This window comes from Eulemur rufifrons, chromosome 9 (assembly GCF_041146395.1).
Source record: "Eulemur rufifrons isolate Redbay chromosome 9, OSU_ERuf_1, whole genome shotgun sequence".
NCBI lineage: Eukaryota > Metazoa > Chordata > Mammalia > Primates > Lemuridae > Eulemur > Eulemur rufifrons.
The window spans coordinates 54,851,786-54,875,993 of NC_090991.1; the positions used below are offsets into that span (position 1 = coordinate 54,851,786).

General features: G+C 56.5%; 1 protein-coding gene across 4 annotated transcripts in view; it reads left to right on the forward strand.

Moving 5' to 3' along the window:
* RPTOR (regulatory associated protein of MTOR complex 1) overlaps nucleotides 1-24,208 on the forward strand; it is a 281,234-nt gene that overhangs the window by 186,643 nt on the left and 70,383 nt on the right. For all 4 annotated transcript variants that reach the window (XM_069482962.1, XM_069482964.1, XM_069482963.1 and 1 more), the window contains 3 exons: nucleotides 8,437-8,537; nucleotides 9,196-9,340; nucleotides 19,630-19,705. In XM_069482962.1, the coding sequence (XP_069339063.1) occupies nucleotides 8,437-8,537; nucleotides 9,196-9,340; nucleotides 19,630-19,705 (322 nt within the window). The remainder of the gene's footprint in view (nucleotides 1-8,436; nucleotides 8,538-9,195; nucleotides 9,341-19,629; nucleotides 19,706-24,208) is intronic.

Below are 24,208 nucleotides of genomic sequence, written 5' to 3' on the forward strand. Positions count from 1 at the left end.
AATCAACATTATTGAGATACATTCAATAAAATATGCCCACTTTGAGTGTAGTTGATGCGTGTGGATTGATGCACCGTGGGACCGCACCGCCATCAGGACACATCCCGCGTGTTCCTTTATGCCCCGCTGCAGTTGGGGTCCCTCCCCTCGGCCCCCAAGCCAGGCACCAGTGACCTGCTTTTCCTCACTGTATGTTAGATTTGACTTTTTGAAGAGCTTTATGTAAATAGAATGGTTAAGTGTTGCTCTTTTGTTCAGTAAAATGCCTTTGAGACTCACCCGTGTTGGGAGCACCAGTCGCTGACTCCCCTTTATTGCGAGTTGTGTCCCATTCTGCGTGTCAGTTCGTCTCCCCTGTTGGTCACCGTTGGGCTGTTTCCACTGTGGTTACGAACAACACTGCTGCAGATGTTCACGTCCCAGTCTGTGTGGAAATCGGTATTCCCTTCTCCTGGGTACGTGCCTAGCAGTGGAATGGCTTAGGCGTGTGGTGGGTGTACATTTAACTTTAGGACAAACTGCCCCGGTTTCCAAAGTGATTCACCCTCTCACATTCCTCCCGGTGCCACAGAGGTGCCACTTGCTCTGCGGCAGGTCAACACTCGGCATTCTGTGGTTTGGTTTCAGCTGTTCTAACGGACGTATAGTGCAGTGTCAGTATGATCTTAGTTTGCATTCGCCTAGTGAGTAACGATGCTAAAGCGGCTCTTCAGGTGCTACTGGCCATTGATTTACGTTTCTTATAAAATGCATGTTCAGGCCTCTTCCCAGTTTTCAGACTCTGAATCTCAAGGGTCCTTTACACCTTTTGACTGGAGAGTGCCACGTCGCTGGCCCAGCCCCACGGCCCCGTGCGAGTGGCTTCTCTCTTACTGAAGGGCTAACTGCTATGCACTGACCTGGATTTTTCAGAAGACTTATTTTAAAAAGAAATTATTAATGCTAAGTCCACCTTCATGTGAGCTTTGTCATGGATATGTCTGAGGAATAGATTAGCTGCGTTAAGTAAATGAACTTGCCCGAGGTTCTCTCCACCCACCATCCTTGTCATGATGGTCATTTTAACTAAACAAAGTAAAGGTGTGTCCTTCAATCTGAGATGATGTCAGTTTGTAAAATAACACAGTTTTGAAATATCTTCTGTTTTCGGGAAAACTTGCTGTAGCCTCCCTCTTATTAAAAAAAAAAAAAGAAAGAAAAAGCCTTGTTTTTTTTTTAATCTGTAATTATTATGTTTTTAGCATAGATACATTATTAAATACAGATAAGCAAGAGAATTAAAATCATCCATAATCTCACCATGCCAAGATCGTTGCTAATATAATACTTTATGTGTATCTCTCCAGACGTTTTTCCTAAGCGTATTTGTAGGGTTTTGTTTTTAATGTAGCATTCCTTTACATAATGACTTATTTTAGTACGTATCAAATTATTTGATTTTGTGTACCGGGATATCTGGAGGACTGGTCACCAAAACATTTCTAATGGTTTTTAGATGATGGAATTTGGGTGATTTACATTATCTTCTTTGGTTTCTTTTTTATTATCCTTGGAATATTTTTAGTGAGTTTGTACCATTTTCTTGGAAACCATGTTTTTTCTCCTGACGTCTTGTTTACACATGGCTTCATGATCGTTCGGTGGGGACTCAGGCGTCGGCCCGTCAGGTGTGCACGTAGCACTGGCCCTGCAGGCCGCAGGTGAAGGGCGAGCCCGGCCCTTGCTCCAGAGAGCGCCAGGCCTGGTGAAGACTCGGCCTCAGCAACAGCGTCTGCCACTCAGACATCGCGGAGTCCTGGGGGACACAGCAGCCTGACAGCCTGCGCCCGGGCCGGGGCGGGGGGGGGGGGGGGTGGAGGAGGCAGACCTTGAGCTGGATGACGAGGGGTCCTAGGTGCCCCCCAAGCCAAGAAGACAGGAGGTTGGTCTGAAAGAATTGAGAACACATTGGATGTTTGAGAATAAGTAATTACTGCATCTCCCACGTGGCAGCTGGTGATTCTGGGGAGCAGACGCTAGGCAGTGAGGGATGCACGAGATTTCATGGCAGCCAGGAAGGAGGCTGGACTCAGTGTAGACCTGGCCAGTCTTGCTGGCCTGGCGCAGAGCCGCCCTCATGCTGAGGCGTGGCCTGTACCTGGCCTGGCAGGTGTGGACCGGCCTGAAAGCCGAGCTGCTCCTTGGATGCGGCTGGCGGATGTCACGCCTCCCTCCTAACCACCGAGGGGCTGGTCCGCGTCCCCGGCAGCCGCCCACCACAGGGAGTCAGGTTCTGTCCACGGGACGTGGGCGCGGCTGCTGCCAGGCGGGGAGGTGGTGACTCAGACCCGGGGGCCGTCGCCGTGCCGGAGCAGAGCGCACTGCCGGGGCTGAAGATTGACTCATGTCGAGGAAAGTGAGTCGCTGCCCATGGGAATTTGTTATCTGGTGACACAGAACATTAACATACGTGGAGCCATGGCGAGGATAAAAGTAAGGGATCAGTGGAGTGCCAAAAATGTTCAAAGGCGGATGTCGCTGTCATTGAGTTCCAGTCAAGTAGGAGCTGGGCTGAGTCGAGGTCAGAGCAGATAAGGGAGCTCGGCGGACGATTGGAGAAAATCTGACGAGAAGGAAGAGCGCCGTGAGAACTTAGCCGGCGTGAACGTCATGTCACGTCGCCTTTCCCGGGCAGACAGACTGAGACCCAGCCTTGTGCCTCGTGACTCCCTGGCCTGTCTCTGGTCCTTACGACCCTGCGAGGCAGCTGGCGGGGCCGGGCCTGTGTCCGGTTTCCACCACTTGTCTCCAGCACCAAGCACACCGTCACGGAGCCTCAGTTTCCTTCTCTGTAAATGGGGGTGAGTTGGGAAGGAAGGCTTGCCAGCAAGGAAGGCTCGGCAGGTGGGTGGTCCGTGTGGGCTAAGGCACACAGAGTCGTCCAGCCGCGCACAGGGGCGCAGTCGGTGGTGGCAAAAGTTTGTGCTCAGAGAGCTCGTCCCTGGCCAAATTCAAGCCCACATCTGTCTGGCTTCCGAGTTTAGGCCTGAGGAAGGAAGAGGAAGTCCAGGGGTTCTGCTGGGAGGACAGGGAGGTGTCCTGGTGACCTCACAGGCCCTGTCCTTGTTCTCTGTATGGATGGGGGATGGGAGGTGGACACAGTGAGGCAGCCTCCCTAGCAGGGAGGGGTCGTGGAGTGCAGCTCCTGAGTGCAGCCAGACCTGAAGGCGTCCACCGAGAATTTGGGTGAGAAGAGACTGGAGGTGGTCACTGGGGACCTGTGAGTGAGCCATTGAGAGACAGGTCCCAGGGAAGAGGGATGCCACCTGCCCTGCCTCGGCAATGTCCGCAAGGGATGCAGGGTAATGGGGCGCTTGCTCTTGGGACCAGGTGGGTAGGAAGCCCGGTGGGACTACGAGAGACCAAAGGAAATGGAAAGCCGGTCGTTTGGGCATTTAGCAGGTGCTTACTAAATGCCCCCCACCCCTTGCCTGGGGGTGGCGGGGACTGATGATGTGAGGGGTCCCTCTGACAGCAGGGTGGAGCGCAGGCCGTGCGGGCAAGGGCAGGTGGACAGCAGCCCTTGTTGAGCGGCAGGTTCCTGGCGTCCTGGTGCTGACTCTTCAGCACTGGGGGTGTCAGGGAGGAAGGAGCCCAAGGAGAAGGGTGTGCGTTTGGCATTTCAGAGCCGGCCTGGTACTCTGGGATAGTCACACAAAAGAGGTAGGGACACTGAAGTACAGCCAGCGTCCTGCAGGGCTGGGCTCCCACAATGGCCTGGGCGCTGGAGCCACGGAAGGCAAGTCCTGGCCAGGAGCTGACCATGCAGGTGAGCCTGGATGTGTGGGGACGGTCACAGCAGATCCTCCTGGTGACAGCAGTGGGGACTTGGGAAGCCAGCATGCACCTGTCGAGGAGGGTTCCACTGCATCTCCTTCGGGACTGGGGTCTGTCTCATCAAGTCTCATCGTGCATGGAGGTGAGCCCGGTGCCGCAGGACAGAAGACCACGTGCCGGAGTCACCTAGCCACAGCACAGCAGGGACTGGAGCTCCCGCTTCTCACCTCCCCTTCTGCGATCTGCTCCTAATCCACAGCCTTTTACACTCACATAAAAATTAGTCCTTGATTAACACTGTGGATTAGAATTTTAAAGAGCTACCTCAATTATTATCAGTACCTCGGGGTTCAGAGAAACGTTCCGAATGCAGCATGTTCTTGGGCTGGAGTCCTTCCTCCACCCTCCTCCGCCCTGCATTGCTCCTGCTGCCCATGGCCCCCACATGGGTCAGGGTTTGGCTTCCGTTAGGATCAGGTGCGGAAAGGAAGACAGAAACAAGTAGTTTCTGAAGTGGTTTAATTCTAAATGACATGAAAAGTGAGGGAAGTGGGACTTGGTTCCACCTTTGTCACCCCAAGTGGGACCCGTCTGCCCGGTGGCAAGGCTGCATCAGATGTGGCGATCGACTCGAACGATTTCTGGGTCTGTCTGAGGGCAGCCGGGCAGGTGGCTTTCTCTGGTTTCACGATGAGCTTGGGGAGGAGATCGCGGGGACATTGCAGCGGGAGTCTCGTTTGCATTGCCACAAGGAAGGCATTTTTAAGAACACAACTAAACACACGCTGAGCCTACCCAGCCTCCGATCATCTCGAGGGAGTGACCATTCAGTGCCAGCGCTGGGTGGGGGTCTCGTGGGCAGCTGCTCGGACCCAGCTTTACGATCCGCAGGGTCGGACCCTGGGAAGCCAGTGGGTTGTAGCAGTGCCACTGGATTCAGGGTACCTGGCTCAGTGACGCATCTAGGCCAGGTTTGCAGACCCAGTGTGGCCAGATGCCCGTCCCTGTTCTGGGGGCCCCTGCGCTTCTCCCAGGAATGTGTCCTGCCACCCACCCCTGGCCCCAAGAGACGCAGCAGCCCGTGACCCTCCCCAGGTCACCAGGACGTGAGGAGGAGGCGGAGGAGCTGGGTCTGTTGATTCCGCGCTGTTCAAGAGGGTCATCCGACGTAGGAGCATCGGCTGTGTGAAATGCAAAGTGTCACCACTGTCGCATTTTGAGGTTTTCCTTCTAATCATCTTTCCTTGCACGTGTCATTTGTAATCGAAACTACATGGTATTTATCTCAGTTCTTTACGTAGTGTTATAAAGAAAGCCTTTTCCCATACTGAAATATTTATAAACAACAATTTAATAGCTTGCAGCTATTTCACTGTGGTTGTTCCGTAATGTACTTAATCATTTCTTTCTCACTGATCATGTAACTAGTTTCTGACTTTTCACGATTGCAAATAAAACTACACTGCATATCTTAGAGCATCTGCTGTTTCCCTGTGCTGAGGTTCTGGTTTGGGATCGGAGGATTCCTGGAAGTCCCTGTACCGAGGTAGAAGATGCAGACGTGTTTCCGACCTTCACACAGAGAAGCCGAGCTGGCCCACGCTCCCAGGTCCTCACGCGTGACAGCTGCACGTTTGCCCCAGGGCCGCTGTCTGGTCACTCACGCTCTGGCCCAGCTGTCAGTGAACAGTGCAGCCGGCGGTTTGTTTGGATTTTTTTCTTCACATGTTTGTGCTTGTTGCTCAGAGAGGGGCAAGTCCAGCTCCTGTTTCGAACATCTTGGAAGAACCGTGAGCTCCGTACGGGCACGTGGCCCTTCAGCCTGCGTTTGTTTCGTGCGGGGAAGGCTCTCCCGGCCCCGCCAGCACCGTGCCCAGGACGAGTGCAAGTTCACAGGCCGAAATCTAGGCTGGCACAGGCCTGTGTTTGATGTTGAACAGCTCGGTATTTGTGGAGCCAAGGATCTGGCCTCGTCCAGAGGGAAGGTCTGGCTTTGCCCTCAGCTTCTGCAGGGCCGTCGGTCGTGCCGGGTGGGAGTGTCCTTGTTTCGGTGGGGGCTGCCTGCATCCAGTTGTCTCGGCATGGGGCTTACCACGAAAGAAAGCACAGCCGTGTGATTTAGGGTGGGGACGTGAAGTCACACGGTATGAAGCTGGAGGCTGAGGCCCACCACGAGGCCGTCAGTCATGTCTGCGTGATGGAGCTTCCCGGTGGGCAGTGCTCCATGCACGTGGGCACACGTCCAGACTCCACGGAGAGGACACGCAGGAAGCTCCGTGTCTGGTACTTTTCCCAAACCCTGTCCTGTGCTCCTCTCTGCGTTTCTCTGTGACGAGCTGTGACCGGCAGTGTAACGGCTTTCATGAGCCTTTCCAGTGGGTGATCGGAGGCCGGGTGGTTTGGGGACCCCCCAGCTTGCAGCTGGACAGTCTTGGGGGCTGTGCTCTAACTTCACAGTCTGGCTAACTCCACATGTGTTTGGGGTGAAGCGAGAGAACCTGTGGCAAGATGTGCAGGTCTGCGTCTTCCAGGTCCTCATTCCATTTGTTGCTTACTAACCCCGGACACACAGTCGCGGCCTGTGCCCCGGTGTTCCCCTGTACGGCTCTGGCGAGGGGGCCGGCGGCACGTTCCGCAGGAGTCCTGAAGCTCTGAGAGGGGCAGTGTTTTGCTGAACGATGTTATTGACAATCTTACCAATCGTATTTAAAAGGCTTCCGGCATACGTGTTTCTCATCTGCAGATGTGGGACCCGGGACACAAGCGACCGTGTCTGGGCACCACGTCCACCCTGGGTAGCCCCTGCCCTTCTCCGCGGTGTTTCCCAACCACGTGTTCCCTCCTCCAGGTGTGCACTGGCACTTGGGGGCTGAGCTGAGACCTCGTGTGAAATGTCTTCTCCGTGGGTGGCGTGCCCCACCCTCACGTGGTGCCCGCGGGGTGAAGCTCTGCCGCAGTTGTCAGGGGTGGGCATCTTTGCTCTTCCTCACTCTCTGGCCTGGCCACCCAGCACTTGCCGACTGGTGTGCGCCATTCTACAGCCAAAACGGGCTGGGAAGAGGAAATGGTCATTGTAGGAGGAAGAATCGAGACAGAATCTCCGTTGTCCTTGCGCTGAGTGTCTACCCCCGACCTTGAATCCTTTAAATGGTGGGATCCTCTGTGATGCCCCCAGCATACACAGCCAGTTAAAACTGCCCCTGAATCACCCATGCCGTGACCAGCACCTGAGCTGTGTGTGTGCGGCCGGCATGTGTGTGCGGCGCGGACTGTGTGTGTGTACAGCCCCGTCTCTCTGTGTACATCCCAGAATGTGTGTACAGCCCAGTCTCTGTGTGTATAGCCCGGACTATATGTACGTACAGCCCAGACTGCGTGTGTACAGCCTGTTTGGGTAAAAAGAGTCTCCCTTGTTGAGACAGAAATTTTTTGTTGAATTTGGAAATCTTTTTTTTTTTTTTTTTTGAGACTTCTGACATTGTTTGACCAACAATGCTGCTTTAGAATATGACACTGATTTCTCATCCCTTGTTTTTCTTGTCCTGTCACTAAGCCTACTTGAAGGAATAGGAGGCATTTTCTGTCCCTAAGGGAGGGGAAGAGTGCGTGTGGAGGAATCGTGTCAGGGAGTTGGCTGGGCCGTGCTGTCCGAGGCGCAGCCTCGTTCAGTCCTGTCCTCGCAAAGGCAGCAGCAGCCGGGCTCCCGCGGTGGGAATGACCGACCTGCTGCGTCTTACGAGCAGCAGAATCGTGCTCTGGTCTCTGGACTGAATCACATGCACGTTTCCTTTTGGGAGAAAGAGCGTTTGCCGTCAGTTCTGATTGAACTTGCTACATGGGTGACGCACGCCCAGGCCTTGGGGCTTCGCACTTGCCGTTGCCTCTGCCCGACACGCGTCTCCGCCAGGTGAGGACGCGGCTGCACCGTCACATGCGGCCTCTGCGCGGGCTCTGTCAGTGAGGCCGTCCTCACCAGCCGCACTGAACGGCGGCATCCTCATCACTTACTGTCACCACTTGTCACATCACATGTGTACCCGCTTGCTTGTCGTGTGTCCTTCCCGCCACACGGCGCGTTCCCTGAGGGCAGGGCCCTGGGAACGGTGACAGCCATGGTGCCCCGTGCTCACCCTGCCGTGGGCACTCAGCTGTTGGGTGAGTGAGTGGGCGCTAAGGGGATCTCGTGGGACGAGGTTCCCCCTCGGTGCTCTCGGGTTGACTGTGCACTTCTGCAGCGTGGGGGCCGCAGGGCAGGGGCTGAGCCGTGGAACCGTGGGGTGTGTCCGACTCCCTCAGGACACATGCCCTGGGACTGTCTCAGGGTCCCAGCAGCGCCAGAGGCTCAGACTTGGAAATCGCAGGACTGTGTGTGACTGGCTGGGTTTGGTCTGTGCGTCTGGGGCACCCGAAGAAGCAGTTTTGTAGAGGTGTCGGGGGGTGGGGAGGGGGAAGGAAGTTGACGATGCTGTTCACGTGGGTCTTCGTTCTCCTGGCCGCGCGCCAGGCCTCTCCCACCTCTGGTCAGAGCCTCTTCATCGTCACTTCCTTGCCCCCTCTCCTCCCCCGTCACCTGTTTCGATAGCCGCGGCATCGCTAACGGAAACTCACCGTGCGTTCTAGGATCCCCGGCCGGCTGAACGACAGGAGGACTCCTCTGGGCGAGCTGAACTGGATCTTCACAGCCATCACGGACACCATCGCCTGGAACGTGCTCCCCCGGGGTGAGCCCGCCTGGCCAGGCGCTTGGGGAGAGGGGGTCGCGGCCACCAGAACAAGGGATGCTGACCCTTGGACATAAGAGAAGCCAGACAAGACCGATGAGCTCCTCTCTAACGAGGAAGCGTGACAGGGCGGAGGGGGAAGGCGAGGTCCGAGGTTGCGCGAGGATGCGGTGGGTTCGTGCTCGCCGGGCACGGGCAGTAGGCGCGTAGCAGCGCCGTGTGGCATTCGCGCTGGTTGCTGGCAAACTCTTCTCCAGGCAGGTTCAGGGCTTATCTTCCTTGATCATCGTTGGGACTGTCTGTATTTGTTAGAATCGGTATTGCTGTTATAAGACTTATTTGTGTTTTTTGTTTATTGGTTGGTTGGGTTTTGTTCACGTGTATGGGTGTGTGCATGTATGTGTTTGTATGTATTTGTGCATGTATATGTTTATAGGTGTCTGTATGCTCGTCTGTTTATATGCATGCGTGTGTTTGTGTATGTGTACATGTGTGTGTGTGTGTGCGTGCATGTCTGTGTGTATGTATTGACAATGGGAAACACTGTTTGTAATAACCTGTTTGTAATAATTTTTGACAGAAGTAAATTTGTGTATTTGGCTTTAAATGCTGGACACGAGTCCCTGAAGCCTCCTTTTTATGCTTTATCTGCCCTCAGATCTCTTCCAAAAGCTCTTCAGACAGGACCTGCTGGTGGCTAGTCTCTTTCGGAATTTTTTGCTGGCGGAAAGGATCATGAGGTCGTACAACTGCACTCCCGTCAGCAGCCCGCGGCTGCCCCCGACGTACATGCACGCCATGTGGTGAGTGTCCCTGCACACGCACTGCCCCGCGTCTACACAGCACCAGGGTCGGGGGTTACCGCAGCGGAGCAGGGGGCTTGATGCCAAACTTGGGCCCAAGCAAAACACGGTGTCCCAGGAACCCTGCAGGCAGGGGTCGGGCTCCCTTGGGGTACGGGAGCCCCGGGGCCTTCCCGGACGCTCAGGACTGGCAGCCCCCTGTAGCCGGGAGGGCGATGCTTCGCCAAGGAGTTTCTAACCTCGCAGAGCCCAGGAGCGAGAGAAGAACTTGCAGCGGGGTCTGTGCGGTGCATGCAGGGTCGCTCCGGGAAGTAAAGCCGCTGGGCGCGCGACCAGCTGATTCGCGTGCTCGTCTCTCTCTCACACACACCGCTCACGAGTGTGATGTGTAATGACTGTGGGTTATCATTGTCTCCCCTTGCTGGGCTGCTGCGTACACTACTGCTAACAAGTAGTAATGCTGATGACAGCTTAATTTATTTCAGTCCAGTCTACGTGAAGACGATTGATTTCTTTCTGTTCCGTTGCTCTCCCAGCATAAATAAGCAGAGTCTGGGCAAGTTCTAAAGTGAGATAATGACAAAGGAAGGTTATTATAGGAATAGTCTTAGTTCTATCCATCAGTGGGAGAAACACTAATATAGTGTAAAAGGAGCGATTCGTCTGTGTTTAGCTTTAAAAACACACACGAAGAGGAAAATGTTTCCATGGACTCATTTCCGGCGTAGCCAGGTGGAAGGGGTTTGTAGGATAGTATGTTTTCATTATCAGGTTTATTTTAGCTCGTGATGTTTTCTTTTAAGTATGTGCATGATCACTTCCCCCAACACTGAAAATCTAGACAAGCAAAAAGGAGTTTGTGAACTCACTACCCATCATCCACTCAAGAAAAACTGAACTAAGTACTCTTATTTGCATGAGATAAGTCAAAATCCTGTGCAGCATTTGGACTGTCAACAGAAAAGTTAAAATGCATAATCTGTACTGTTTTTGAGAGCTCGTCCTATTTTTTCTGAGCCAGGTTTTATACAAATTTTATTGTAAAAAGGGAAGGAAAAAGGAAAAAGCTACAGGAGTCGGTGCTGCGTGTGGTCTCAGATGGAAACGTAGCTCTGCGAGGGAACAGGCCTCACGGGCGCTGGGCCTCACGGGTCCTGCAGATCCTTCCAGCAGACGACCCCAGAAGTACGTCCAAGGAGACACTTTCCCTTAGTGCATGTCTTCTCTGGTTGTGAAAACACCACCCGTGTGATGTGCTCAGCTGCCCCGAGTTGGAGAAGAAAGAAGATGGTGTTGCACTGGAGCAGGTGGCGCGAGGCCAGAGCCCGAGCAGAGCGCACAGGTGGCCACAGAGACGCGGTGCCACTCGGGACGCTGGGGAGGAGGCTCCTGGGCAAGGCCGTGCAGAATGACCATATCCCGTCCCTCACCCTCCTAGAGGCTTTGTTCTTGTATTGGCATCTTAGAACCTTCCTGAGCTCTGGAATTCGTGGACGTGCTGTTTTATTTAAGGCCCAAAGCCTAGGTCTGAGGGCAGCGCGTCCCAGTCACCCCGGCCCTAGCAGGAGGCCAGAGACTAGGAAGGAGGCCTCTGTCGTGCACCCTGCACCCCGCACAGGTCTCCTGAACAGACCTCGTTTGTGGTGGTTTGTGTGCTGGAGAAACACGAGGTCACGGCAATCCACAGAGGCCCAGAAAAGCTGGAGAGGGCACGGCGCGTGCTCCCAGGTGCCCAGAGCTGCCGGCAGTCGTGAGCGGGTGCTGGGTCTGCCTCCTCTCCTGGCTCTGGCTTCCCTAAACACGTCAGGGGCTCCTCTTCGGCTGATGTGCACCTTGAGGTGGCACGTTGAGTGTGACTCAGTGACTCGGCCTTCCTGTTCCCCATCCTGCAGAGTGTTCCCCGTGTCGTCATATCGTCCTTTCCTGTTTGGTAAACTGTGGTGTTGCAGGTCGGGTTCTGTGGAAGCCATCAGGGGGAGCCGGCCTCAGGCTGCTGCTGGGAGCGGCTGCCCTGGGGCTCCCTGGGGCAGGTCCTAGGGTCAGAGCCAAAAGCTGAGCTCCGGCACAGGAGCTCCGAGGGTGGGAGGAGAGGTGAGCAGGCCACCCGTGGTCCTCCCACTGGGGAGGGGCCGACAGCTGGAGCGTCTTGGGCTTGGACAACACACAGTGTGGTGCCATGGTTCCCGTGGGGTGGGTGTCCGGGCAGGCTTAGGGGTCCCTGCGGCCCCTCCTGCTTCCTCAGAGCCAGCGAGGGAGGGGCCCCTGCAGCCCCCTACGCCGTCACCTTTGGTTACATCTGGCTAATCACAGCAGCAGGTCGCCACTGTGGAGTCTGCGGTCAGAAGGAAGTCACAGGTGCCACCCACACCCACAGGGCCACGGTGGAGTCTGTCCACCATCAGGTGCATGGCACAAGGGTCCGGTGCCAGGCGGCCGGCTGGAAAGGCACCATCGGCTGGTGCAGCGTTGGGGTGATGAAAGAAGCTCACAGAGCCTGTGAAGCCGTCTGCCGTGGCTTCCCAGAGGCGGACCGGTCACTGTGAGTGACCACAGGTGGCCGTATGAAAGTAACGATCCCAGTGACTTATGTATTAAGTACCTGCCATGTGCTGGGCACACCCTAGAGCTCTGCATTCCCCCCACCGCAGCACTGGAGGAAGGTGGTGTCATCACGACTGTCATGACGCCCATTTCCCTGCAGAGCAGCTGGGCAGCATGAGGTGAGCGAGTGGCCCACGAGACTGGGCCAGGCCTCGGCCCCAGCGGTCCAGCGCCAGACGCTCCGTCCCGATCCGTCGGTGTATGCGTACCCGGTCCCCTGGGCTTGACGGCACTTTCAGACACACCCTGGGACAGCACCCTGGCAGAAGGGCTGTTTAACCAGGGAGCACTGCTGGATGTCCCGTTGCCTCTGGTTACACGTGCCACGGTGCTGGGGGCTCACAGCACAGCTGTCACGTGGGGAGACTTTCCTGGTGTCTGGAACGAGTCTAATCAGATGCAGGTGAGCAGGGGCTAGACCGCGCCTGGCAAGGCGGTGAGGAGTCTCTGGGAAGGATGCTGTGCCTCCCAGCAGAGCCCCAGTGTCCGTCTGTGTCCCCACACCCACTTGCAGTCAGCCACAGCCTGCTGCAGGGACAGAGTCCTAGGTCCCCTCCAGCTGGACATCAGGGGTGGCCAGTCAGCAGCCCCTGGTCTGGAGTCGGGTTTGTTCTGGGGTTTCCCACCCGTTGACGCCCAGCTGTAGAACCACCGGACTCCCAGGGTCAGGGCCGCCGTCCGTGGCTGTGACCTCCCAGGGGCCGCCCACCCCCCTGCCCCACTTCCCCGGTGGCACCTGTCCCCGCCCAGCAGCCGCTGTGACCACCCAGGTCCCTAAGGAAAAGCCAAGGACCGAGACTGCTGGGACATTCTGAAAGACTCAAAAAAACATGGCCGTTTGTCTAGAGCGTTGGTTTTAAAAGGAAAAAATTGGGAATAAGCCCAGCACCCGACAGAATAGGGATGAAGTCCGATACGTATACTTGGAAGAATATACGCAATCTTAAAGTCTCATTCATTATTATGTAAAATATATGTTAAATGACAAGAACAGAACACCAAATTATATCAGTAATATCTATGTTAAAATGTGTATTATACCTACAGAAAATACTGAATAGAATTATAACAAAATGTTAACGATGCTTATACCAGAACGATAGAATCGGAGTGGTGGTTCTCCACCCCAAAAATTGGTAGATATTACTTTTGTAATTAAAAGTCCACCTGTAGATTTTGTAAGTCTTTGAAACAGTAAAAGATATTTTTTTTAATGAAATCGTTAAGGTTCAGGCATTACTGGCCATAAATTCGGAACTGGAGGCAAACGGAAGAAAACCCTGAGCACCTCTTCAAGGAGAGGCCTCCTGAGTGGAGCGAGGCCGCATGCAGGCCGCTCCTCCTCTGGTCGGTCCCAGCCAGCGGCCACAGTGGCATTTCGGGTGGCAGTTGCCAGGCATCCAGTTTTTAAAGAGTGGCCAGAATTTCATATTTTAATTAATAATTACCTGATTTTAGATGTTGATATCTATTACTAAAAAGAAACATTTCGAGAGCCAAACCAAATGCAGCCGAGGACCAAGTGCAGCCTGCACAGTCCCCGTGAGGAGCTGGGCCGTGGATGTCTGAGGACAGAACTCGGGAGAAGCCACGCGGCGCCCTGGCTGTCCCCTGAAGGCCCAGCAGCCGTGTGCGCAGGGCGGGGGGAGGGGCTCTCCCCTCACGGTCCTCCTGCCCTTCACGTGTGTGTCGGAGACCCTTCCCCGTCTGGGGTCTTTTCTGCAAGGCCTGGCATCATGGCTTCTTGCCTGTACAGGCTGGAAAGTGCCAAATAAGTAAATTAAAAGGTTCCTTTTACGGAAATCAGTGGTGATGTGATTTCAAGGAGGAGAATCACGTGCATTTAATACATGGTCTCTCTGGGGAGGGTTTTTCAGTAACGATGGTGCCAGCATGAATCTGGAGCTGGAAAGTAAACATTAGTCAGTCCCATTAAATGCTGGAAATTATGCCATGAACCTACTTTGACGGGAGATGGATGTGAAAGTCAGGCTCTGGGTTTGGGTAGGAAACGTCCTCGTAGCAGCGAGCCTGGGGCACGGTCCGGCTGATCGAGGGCTGGGACGCAGGTCCCGAAACACACCCGGCTCGCTGTTCCTCCCGCTGGCTTCTCTGTGGCTTCCTGCTGGTACCTGGAGTTGGGGCAGCGCCACGGGCCTGGGCTTCCAGAGGACGGACCTACCCCAAGGTGGACCCGCCACGCCGGCCTCCGCACAGCACAGTCACCCGGCCCCGCCCACCCACCTACCGCAGCTCCTCTCGCTGCCACCAAAACACGGGTTGAGAACTGGGGGTTCTCAGCCTTGTAAGTTCATTCAGTAAGCAGGAAATTCAGTGGATTTAGTTTAATTCTGTTTGGGGTAGTAGATCCCACCCAGATTATAAGTGATTACTGGTTTGTAAACGCCCCCCCCCAAGCCCTCCATCGGAAGGTGCCTGGGGACTCGTCTCCCTGCCTTGACCGGCTTCCCAGCCCGGCAGCTGCTTCCTCACGGGGCCGCCCTGCACCCCTCCCTCCCAGCCACGTCCAGCTCAGTCTGAAGGGGCTGGAACGGCGCCTGCCTTACCACTGTGGCAGTTGGGTCATCCTTTAGAGAGGTTAGACGCTTCCCTTCACAGCAGACATCGAGTTGGAGAAGCTCTTTGCTTCCCGAGGAGCCTGGACAGGGACAAAGTGTCCTCCGGTGCATGTTCCCAACCCACTAAATGTTAAGGTGCGTCAGTGAGGGAGGAGAGAGGCGAGGCTCGTGCTGGCATGGTCTCCACATCCTTCCGGGTCTCAGAGAAGAGTTTGCACTGGCATTTCCCAGACACCGGGCCCAGCACTGTTCCCCAGTCCCTGCGCTGGCTGAGACGATCTCTAAATAGGTGTCACCCTGAGAAAGTCCCACGAAAGTCAGGCCTTTGGTGTCTGTGGAGTCCACAGTTACACAATCTGACCTGCATCGTGTCCTAGGAGTATTTGCGGTGAAGTCTAATTCCAGCTCTTGAGCACTTTCAGTCATCTGGACGCCAGAGCGTGCGGGACGCTGGGGGCCCCGCCCTCGCGCAGGTGAGCGGTCACCGGAGCTCATGGTGTGTCTGCCGCAGCAGGACAAAGTGGAGAGCGCTCTGCTTGGGCCGGCCCCGCCCCGGAGGCTGAGCTGTGCAGTCTCTGCTGACAGGCACCTTCCACAAGGGACGGCGGCATTTCCTTGTGTCATCGTGCTCGGACCAAACTTTAAAAGAAGCTAGTCAATTCAACCACGTGACCACGTGCAGCTCTAGGGAGGGAAACCCACGCAGACTTGGCCACAATCTTTATTCAGAGCATCTTCAGGCTACGTCGGAGATGAGGAGGACTTTGGCACCTCGATATAAATACTTGAGCCAGGCGGGTAGATGGGCTCACACCTGACACCCCTTTCGAGAGACCCCGGCTTGGTTAGTGCGGGAAACTCTAAGGGATGGCCTGCCTCCCTCCTCCAGGGGCAGTAGGTGTGTTGAAATGCAAGCTAGTTGGTAGCCCAAAATCCAGTGGATTTACAAATGGAATTGCTTGTTTCCATCCCATGTGGGCTGAAGCAGCACAGGCTGTGAGAGCTCCAGGGTATCAGGGACGCAGGTGGCTCCTGTCCCCGAAGGCCCATCCCTGGGGTGGCACCCCCCCCCCCCCCCCGCCTCCGGCCACAGGAGCCACGTTCCAGCAGGCGGGAAGGCTTTCTGGGGGCGGGCTCAACGCCGCCCTGCCTGGGCAATGTGTGGTCTGGCCCCATGGGGAGGCTGGAGTGTGGCCTCCATCCCCAGGGCCGCCCCCCTCTCCACCCCCTGCGCCTTGGGCCGGGGGGCGGTGACAGAGCCAGAAGTGGTCTCAGCCGCGCAGACAGGGAAGGGTGGTGGGCCCAGAAGCAGAGGGTCATGCTCGCTTGTCTTTAGGCTTTGCCGACTGCAGCTGAGGACTGAGCTGACGTGGGTATGCTCGGCGCTGCAGGCTGTGGGCTTCTGGCCACGCAAGGGACCGCCAGGGCTCTCCTCGCGGCGTGCGTATCCCCAGGGAGCGCGTAGGAGAGGCAGTCAGAAAAGAGCATCTGGAATAAATAATTTAAGTCTAGTTATTATATTCCTCGGGTGGTGATGGAGAGGTTGAATTTTTAGCAAGGGGAACAAAGCCTAACAAAAATTGAGGTTAAAGCGTGAAGTGATGTACGTTTACACCCTGCTGCAGGCGGGGAGCCGGCACGAATGCACAGAGCCGTTTCCTGTTTAATTTTTGATGCGAAGCTGTCAGGGGCCGTCCTCCTTCACTTTCAATTTCAGGGTCCTGAAACCTCGGGTTTCTCCGGGGGCTCCGCGCTCCCTGATTGAGCGGTGCAGACAGAGGCTGCGCCTGGAAGGCTTCCTCGGCCCCTCCTGGGCGCCTGCCAGCTCAGACCTGTTTCCTGAACACCGAGCTCGCGCCCAGGTGGCAGGTTTTGCAGGCGGGTGACTCATCTGAGCAGCTAACGGCTTAGAACCCGCTGCTCCAAGCTGCCAGGGAATGGGGGCCACAGTTCAGATCTGCCAGTGACAGCTAATCCCAGCGTCCTCCCCACAGATCGCTCTTGAGCACTCCCGGCCGCCCTGCCACTCGCTCCCTGAACCAGGCGGCCCTGAAATGCACGTGTGTCTGGGACCACGCAGGGCCCTCTGCATCTCCTGCGTCCCTGCTGGTCCTGGCTGCCCCCCGGCACCCAGGCTGTGCCTGCGCTGGCCCCGTCCCAAGCTCTTCCCTCATCCCTGGACGTCCACGTGGCTGCTCCATCCTCGGGTGCGAGGGTCCCTTCGGCAAATCTGGAGCATGGGTGTTGGGGACTGGGAGAGGCAGTGAGCTGCCGGGGTACAGTTTCTGGCAGGTCCCCTCACCGAGCCCTGGATGATGCCGTGAGGCAGGACCTGCCGGGAGTGGCAGGGTGCTGGTGGGGAAGGGGCATCGTCCTGCTTCTCGTCCTCCGTGTAGCCCCCCCAGACCGCTGGCCGCTGTGCCTGCACCAGGCAGAGCAGGCACCCCCTGCCTAGACAGTCGTTCCTGTTGCCCGTCTTCTTGCCGCCATGGCTTTAGCAGCCCCAGCAGGAGGTGAGGGGCAGGCCCAGCTTCACAGGGAGTGCAGGGCGCCCAGCCAGGTCCCAGGCTGAGTGCTTAGCTCAGCGAGTCCCTGACAGGGGGAGCCAGTGGAGGAGGCTTGGGGACCCCTTGCCATCTGTGATGTCCCCCAGCTAGGACACCGAGGGCCACCTTGGCATGGCCTCTGTGCCGGGGCCACAAGCCCTGCCAGGGTGTGCCCAGCCAGTCTCCCACGTCAGTTGGTTTTGCAGAAACAAAGCGACGCGGCTGCAGCCCACAGGCCACTGTCTCCGCAGCCTGTGGTCTGGTCACGTCCTCAGAGGAGGCGGAGGAGGGACGACCAGCGTGGCAGAGCAGAGGCTGAGCCGTGGCTCGCGTGCGTCCCCGCGTCTCCCTCACCACCGCGCGGCCTCCCTATCTCAGGTTGTCTCCTGGGAGAAGGGAAACTTCTCAGTAAAGTGGAGAAGTGACGAGGAATGTGGCTGGTGGGGCATCGGCGGGGTCCCTGCCTTGGTGAGGCTCTGGGCTGAGGTCGCTCCATCCCACACGCCACTGGGCAGCAGCCAGACCCTGGGGAAGAGGTCAGCTTTGCGATGCCCAAGGACAGCCCCAGGCCCGTTTGAATACATCCCTTGGCCGGTCCCCAGCCCGAGGTGGAGGACGTGGAGACTCCAGACCCAGGGGAGAGGCGGAGCCGCAGCTTCAGGCCAGACCTCGGCTGGGGTCCCCGCACCCCGCGCCCCAGGCGGCCTCTTTCCTCCTTTGAGCTTCCTTGGTGGGGTGGGGGCTGCCTGCGCTGTATTGAGGGTTAGACGCGGTGACAGGAGAAGCCGGCAGTTTGCCGACCAGCAGGAAGTCAAGTCGTGTCCCCTTGTCCCTCCTCCTCTGCACCTGCGCCACCTGCCCACCAGGCCTTCCCACCTGCCGACTTGTCGCCAGCGAAGTAACAAAGTAGCTTACGCGAGGGAATAACTAGCGTGGGGCCTCATTAAGGCCTGAGCAATCGTTCCAGCAGTTATTGATCGCCAATCCATAAACCTTGGGATGGGGGCTGGGGCGCCATCTGGGGACATTCTCCCATCGTGGCAACTCGTCTGTAAGCCTAAAAGCAGCTCAGATTAAAAGTTTATAAAATATATATATATGAGGCCGGGCGTGGTGGCTCACGCCTGTAATCCTAGCACTCTGGGAGGCCGAGGTGGGCGGATCGTTTGAGCTCAGGAGTTCGAGACCAGCCTGAGCAAGAGCGAGACCCCATCTCTACTAAAAAAATAGAAAGAAATGATATGGACAGCTAAAAATATATATATAGAAAAATTTAGCCGGGCGTGGTGGTGCATGCCTGTAGTCCCAGCTACTCGGGAGGCTGAGACAGGAGGATCGCTTGAGCTCAGGAGTTTGAGGTTGCTGTGAGCTAGGCTGACGCCACGGCACTCATTCTAGCCTGGGCAACAGAGTGAGACTCTGTCTCAAAAAAAAAAAAAAAATATATATATATATATATATATGATTATGCCCCAAATTATACACACAGGGAAAGATTTTTTTTAAACCCTCTCTTTGAACCTTTGGCTTATCTGGCTTCAAACCCCAGCGCTTCCTGCTCTGTTGTGCTCTCGGGCCATCCAGACGCTGCCCGGAGCAGAGACGCTTGCCGAAGAGACTTACATAGGAGCAGCCGAACCGCTCAGAGGCTGCGAGCCCCGTTCCCCCAGGATTATGTGAGAACATGTGTTTTTGAAGCCACATAAATCATTCTGCAATGGGCTTTTATGGCTAAGTTCAAAACTGAGCCCAAAGGGCTGGCTCGACGCTGGAACAGGGCACAGGTGCTGCCCCTTGGCAGGGCGCAGGCCACTCTGGGACGGGGACTACCCAGCACAGCCAGGTGCCTGGAGGAGTTGCTGCCCCGTCTTGTGAGTGACACCACAGGGAACTGGCAACCTTGGCCAAGCCCGTGCTTCAAGAAGACTCGCACCTCTCACCCTAAACAGGCACTGTCTGTCTTGTCCTCAGGGGCCGAGTGGCATCCCCAGGTGGTTTGGGGGTCCCCAGTGCGTCCCTGGCCTTCGGCAGCCCAGCTCAGACCACCTGGGTGACGGGTGCTGGGGCCTGACGGTGCTGGCCACCACCCAGGCCTCAGGTCTTACCACAAGGGACGTAGGTCCGCAGGCCGGGCGCCATCCCCTGGTCCCCTGCCAACCCGCCTGTTGCTGGTAAAGCGCCTTGGCCCGGCCCCAGCATCTGACCCACGTTTCTGTGTGACAACGACCCCGCCAGGGCCCCCGCGGGGACAACAGCTGCTTGGGCATGTGGGCCGCATGTTGGGTGGAGGGTCAGGAGCCACGCTGGCGGGTGGGAAGCATTGCTTTATTTTCCCAGGTTATTTTCTCGTTTTATTTTAAAGAGAAAAAAATATGACAGAACAGTTAGAGCTGCCAGCGCCACTGGTGCCTGGTTACCATGTCCCCTCCCGGCCTCCCCTCAGGCATTTCCCGCAGCCTAGGTAGTTCTGAACGCCGGGCACAGGTTGCTGCCCGCCTGGGCGGTGCCCGCTCCTGTGCGCCGCCCGTAACGCATGGTGGGTGTCGCTCTGTTCTCTCCCCAGGCAGGCCTGGGACCTCGCCGTCGACATCTGCCTGTCTCAGCTGCCAACCATCATCGAGGAAGGCACCGCGTTCAGGGTGAGTCCCTCCGACCACGTCCCCTGCGGTGGCTGCTTTTCTGGGCAGCTGGTCCACAAGCCCCCATCCGGGTGTGGTGCCCCAGCCTCGGGGGTGTCAGAGATTTTGTTCATCTGCCTGGAAAAAAAATGTAGTTAACAGAGTTTAAAAGATGGGGTCAACCAGGAGTTAAAGTAAAATATCTTTTTTTTTTTTTTTTTTTTTTCTTTTTAAAATGACAGAGTCTTTACTCTGTTGCCCTGGCTGGAGCACAGCGGCGCAATCACAGCTCACTGCAGCCTCACATTCCTGGGCTCAGGAGATCCTCCCACCTCAGCCTTCCGAGTAGCTGGGACTGTGGGAGTGCGCCACCATGGCTAGCTTGAAAAATATCTTGCTTTAAAATGTTGCTGTTATAAATCTACTTTTTCCTAATGCAGGCTTCCCGCTCCCTGCGAGCAGTGGTCCTGTCACGTCCCTCAGCCTTTAACCGTCCACTCTGAGACCTGAAAGACGTGACACGTAGCCACGGCGCCGGGAGCACGATGCTGAGCGCCAGGGTGTGTGGGGGCCCCAGGCCACGCCACGCAGGTGGCAGAGTCGAGTCCCTCCTGTGTGCACTGGCGCTCGTTTGACTCCCGGCACCTGCCGGTGCCGTTGACTCCGCTGGGGGTCTTCGCAGCAGCTCCCCGGAACCCCTCCTGGTTTTGTGTTTACTGAGCACTTGCTGCGTGAGAGACACCAGGTCTGGACGTAGAGGAGTAGGACCCAGTCCCTGCCCTAGGAAACCGCTTCAGCGCAGCACGCAGGCTGGGGACAGGCAGAGGGCACCATGGCACAGAGGGGCCCAGCAGCGGCTCGCGGGGACAAGGCTCCCAGCCCTCTGCTGAGGCCCAGATGGGGCAGAGAGGATGAACCTGGGGCCGGGTCCCCTGGGCCTTTCCTCACATGTGAGAGGGCTTCAGAGCCGGGGAGCCTCGCTGTGCCACCTGGGTGCCCTCCAGAGCCTCAGTTTGCTCATTTAAAGGGGAAGCTATGGTGGTGTCTGGGCAGGGCATCGTGAGGACTGAGTGAGTCCATGTAGGTGAGGCGCTAAGGACAGAGCCCAGCACGTGGCACGTGGCCCTCGTGTATTCGTGCACAGGGTCCTGCTCACAGCAAACTACTGTCACTGATTTGAGGGGGTGACACCCTGAGCCAGGGCCAGAGGCACCTGTGGCCAAGAAGGGTTCAGCTCGCGACAAAGGTGTTTCCCGTTAGCGCACGTCGCAGTCACTGGGGAAGCGTTTAGCCTGCGCAGCCAGGGCCTGGGCGTGCACGTGCTGTCTGCGTGTGCGGGCGTGTTGACCCGGGCATTGACCAGGACTCCTCTCTATCCTCTGTTGCCCTCTTTGTTGCGTGATTTTGGGGGTAACATTTTATTGTGCAAATTTTCAAACTTAGAGCAAAGTCGCAGAGACTTTGCAGAGAGCACCGCTGTGCCCACCACTCACTTCTGCCATTAGCATTTGCTGCACTTGCTCTGCACTCCTCGTCCGTCTGTCCACCCCTCCGTCCATCCGTCTCTTTTCGTGCCTGTCGAGTCCATCACAGGCTGCCCTGAACTGGAAGCCGGCACGGTCTTCTCTGGGCTCCCGGTGGTGTGTTTGGCATTGACCGTGGGGCCCTCAGACCACAGGCCTTCCCTCCAGGCCTCTGCCCCCATGGATCACAAATTCCGTGGGGCAGGGGCAGGGTCTCGTTTGGAGTCACAAACGTCGTGGAGAGCCAGGACCGCGCCCACCTCCTCCCCAGCCAGCCCTCGAGTGCCTGCACCTCCTACTGGGTCAGAGCCTGTCGCTGCAGGCAGAAGTTCGGGAACCTCATGAAACCTTAGCTCTTTGCACTCTGAGCATGGCTTCACTTTGTGGTTTTAAGTGAGGAGAGCTGTCTGCTTTTGTGTCAAATGATTCAGTTTCTATTTGCATGTGTGTCCCTTTTAAACCGAACACTTCTGTCTCCGTGCCAGGTGTCTTCGCCAAGTATCTTTCTAAGGATTTTTCGATATCATTTCTAACCTACTAGAATCAATATTCTGTGCATGGGAATAGTTTCACCGTGTTGGGACAGGGAGGAGACGGCTGATGTGGGTTTTTTATTTTTGCCTCCTCTTTTTGGAGTTTTAACATATGTGTAGAAAACTGCCTACACCTGCAGTCCCAAAACCACAGTCCATGGACTGGTACCGGTCCGAGGCCTATTAGGGCCCAGGCCCCACCCCACCCCTGTCCATGGAAAACTTGTCATCCAGGAAACTTGGGCCGAGAGCCACACGGCAGCAGGGGGCGGCCAGCGAGGCTTCCCCTGCATTCACTGCCGTTCCCCCCATCGCTGGCGTCACCACCTGAGCTCCGTCTGCCCCATCCGTGGAAAAATTACCTTCCATGAAACCAGTCCTTGGTGCCGAAAAGGTTGGGGACCTCTGGTCTACAGCGCAAACGTGCAGCCTTGCGAATGTTCACAACTCGAGCACATGCGTGTGACCAGCCCCCAAATCAAGCTGCCCCGGCTCCTGTCCCCACACCCCGAAGAGCCGCTCTCCTGCTCGGCTTTGCACTTGGATAAACAGACAGTTGAGGACGGAGGCTCTGTGGCTTCCTGCGTCTCCCCTTTAGACCTGCCGTCCCCCTGGAACCCACTCGCGCGTGTGGCTTGAGCTGGGGGCAGGAACGTCTCCTCCCCTTGTGAGCACCCGGCGTGCCCGTGTTGCCCGCGTGGACCCCGGGGCCGTCTGTGTCTGTCTGTTCACGGGTCCTCGTGCCACTTCCGCAGTCTTAACCGCGGCGCCGTGTGAGACAGTTTCTGGCTGGAGGGCCGCGTGCCGCGCTGCTCCTTTCCAAGGTTGCCTTGGGTGCTTTTGGCCTCTGCACTTCCGTGTGAACTTGGGGATCAATTTGTTAATTTCTGCAAAAAACCTGCTGGCATTTTGACTGAGATTACAATGAATCGATAGATTGATTTGGGCAAAGTCAACATTTCTGCACTATTGAGTCTTATAATCTATCAACATGGTCATAAATGGTATATTTTAAATTTCATATTCTGAGTTCTGTTTATTTGTGTATATAAACACATATAGCTTGCAGGTGATTTTGTTCAGCAGCTTTGCTAAATTCACTTCTGTATTGCAATAGTTTGCCTGTAACTCACAGGCCCCACCTTGAAGCCTCTTTTGCAGACACACTAGAAGAAAACCTCGTATAAACATCCCTCTCCTCAGTCGGCAGTTGGGAGGGACGGGTTTCAGTGGACAGTGAAGTGCACCTGTCGGAACGGTGTCGAGTGACGTGGCAGAAAGGCCCACAGAGCTGCCTGTGCTGCGGGAGCCCGGGGAGGCCGAGTGTCCGGGGGTGGCAGGAGTGCACAGCTCACACGTGGGAAGGACACGAAGGCTCTCCACGCCTGATGGGTCCCTGTTGTCTCCTCTGTGAGCAGTGAGTCGTCACGGTGGCGAGTACATCACGCCACTGTCAGGACAGACACCCCAGTCCCAGGGTGTCGGGTCAGCACAGCAGAGAAGGGCAGCGTGCTGGGCTGGACAGCAGCGACAGTCCCGCTGGTGACCTCGGCTGTGAGGTGTGAGTCCGAGGCCCTCAGCCGACCTTCCCGCTGTCGGTCTGTGGCTTGTGGCACCGGTGTTGAGAACGCCAGATCGTCTGACACCCGAGCTGACAGCAGAGCAAAACACCTGGCCTCAGAGTCGTCCTGGGAGGTGCGAATGTGTGGCTGTGGCCCAATGACTCAGACCCACGGCCCACGAGGGTGTGAGCTCTTCCGAACACTTGCCCCGGCTCCGCACCCCTCCCCGGGATGGGCGACATGGCCGCGTCAGTTCTGTGAGTCAGCCCTGGAGCGGTGCAGGGCGGCTCCCACGACGCTGTGTGCAGCGTCATTTAAAACGCTGAGCCGTTCTCGTGTCACTCTCATTTGTCAGCTTCCCAGCGTCAGGCAGCGTGACAAACTCTGAGCTGGCAACGCTACGCTCTTCCTTCTCTGTCAGCTGTGGGTGAACAGACCAGGAGTTTTTCTTTTCCTTCCTGCGTGGAGCGGTGACTCCAGCCCTGAGCAACGTGAAAATCCATAAGGCAAAAGCCAGTTTGAAAGAGAGAAGAGATGCAATTATCTGCATCACCTGCCTTCCATTCACAGACTGGAGGCTTTTTCCAGCTCAGTAGAACTATATTCTCACGGCGTGTGGAGGAGGAGCCACTTAACAAGATGTTTTTAAACCCATTTTTTAATAATTCACACTGGAAAACAGAAGATTCACTTGGAGAGCTCCAGTCCGGCTCCACAGGCTGCCCTCCAGCGTGGGTAACTTACGTGAGCTGACTTCGCCAGACGGGAGCTCCTAAATGGCACATGTTCTCTGCCGAGTCCTCACGTGATGCTGGCTTTCCTGAGGCCCGCGGGGCTCTGGGGGGTGCGGTGCGCTTGGCCCGCAGCTGGGCTCACCGCATGCACGTGGCCATGTGTGGCCATGCC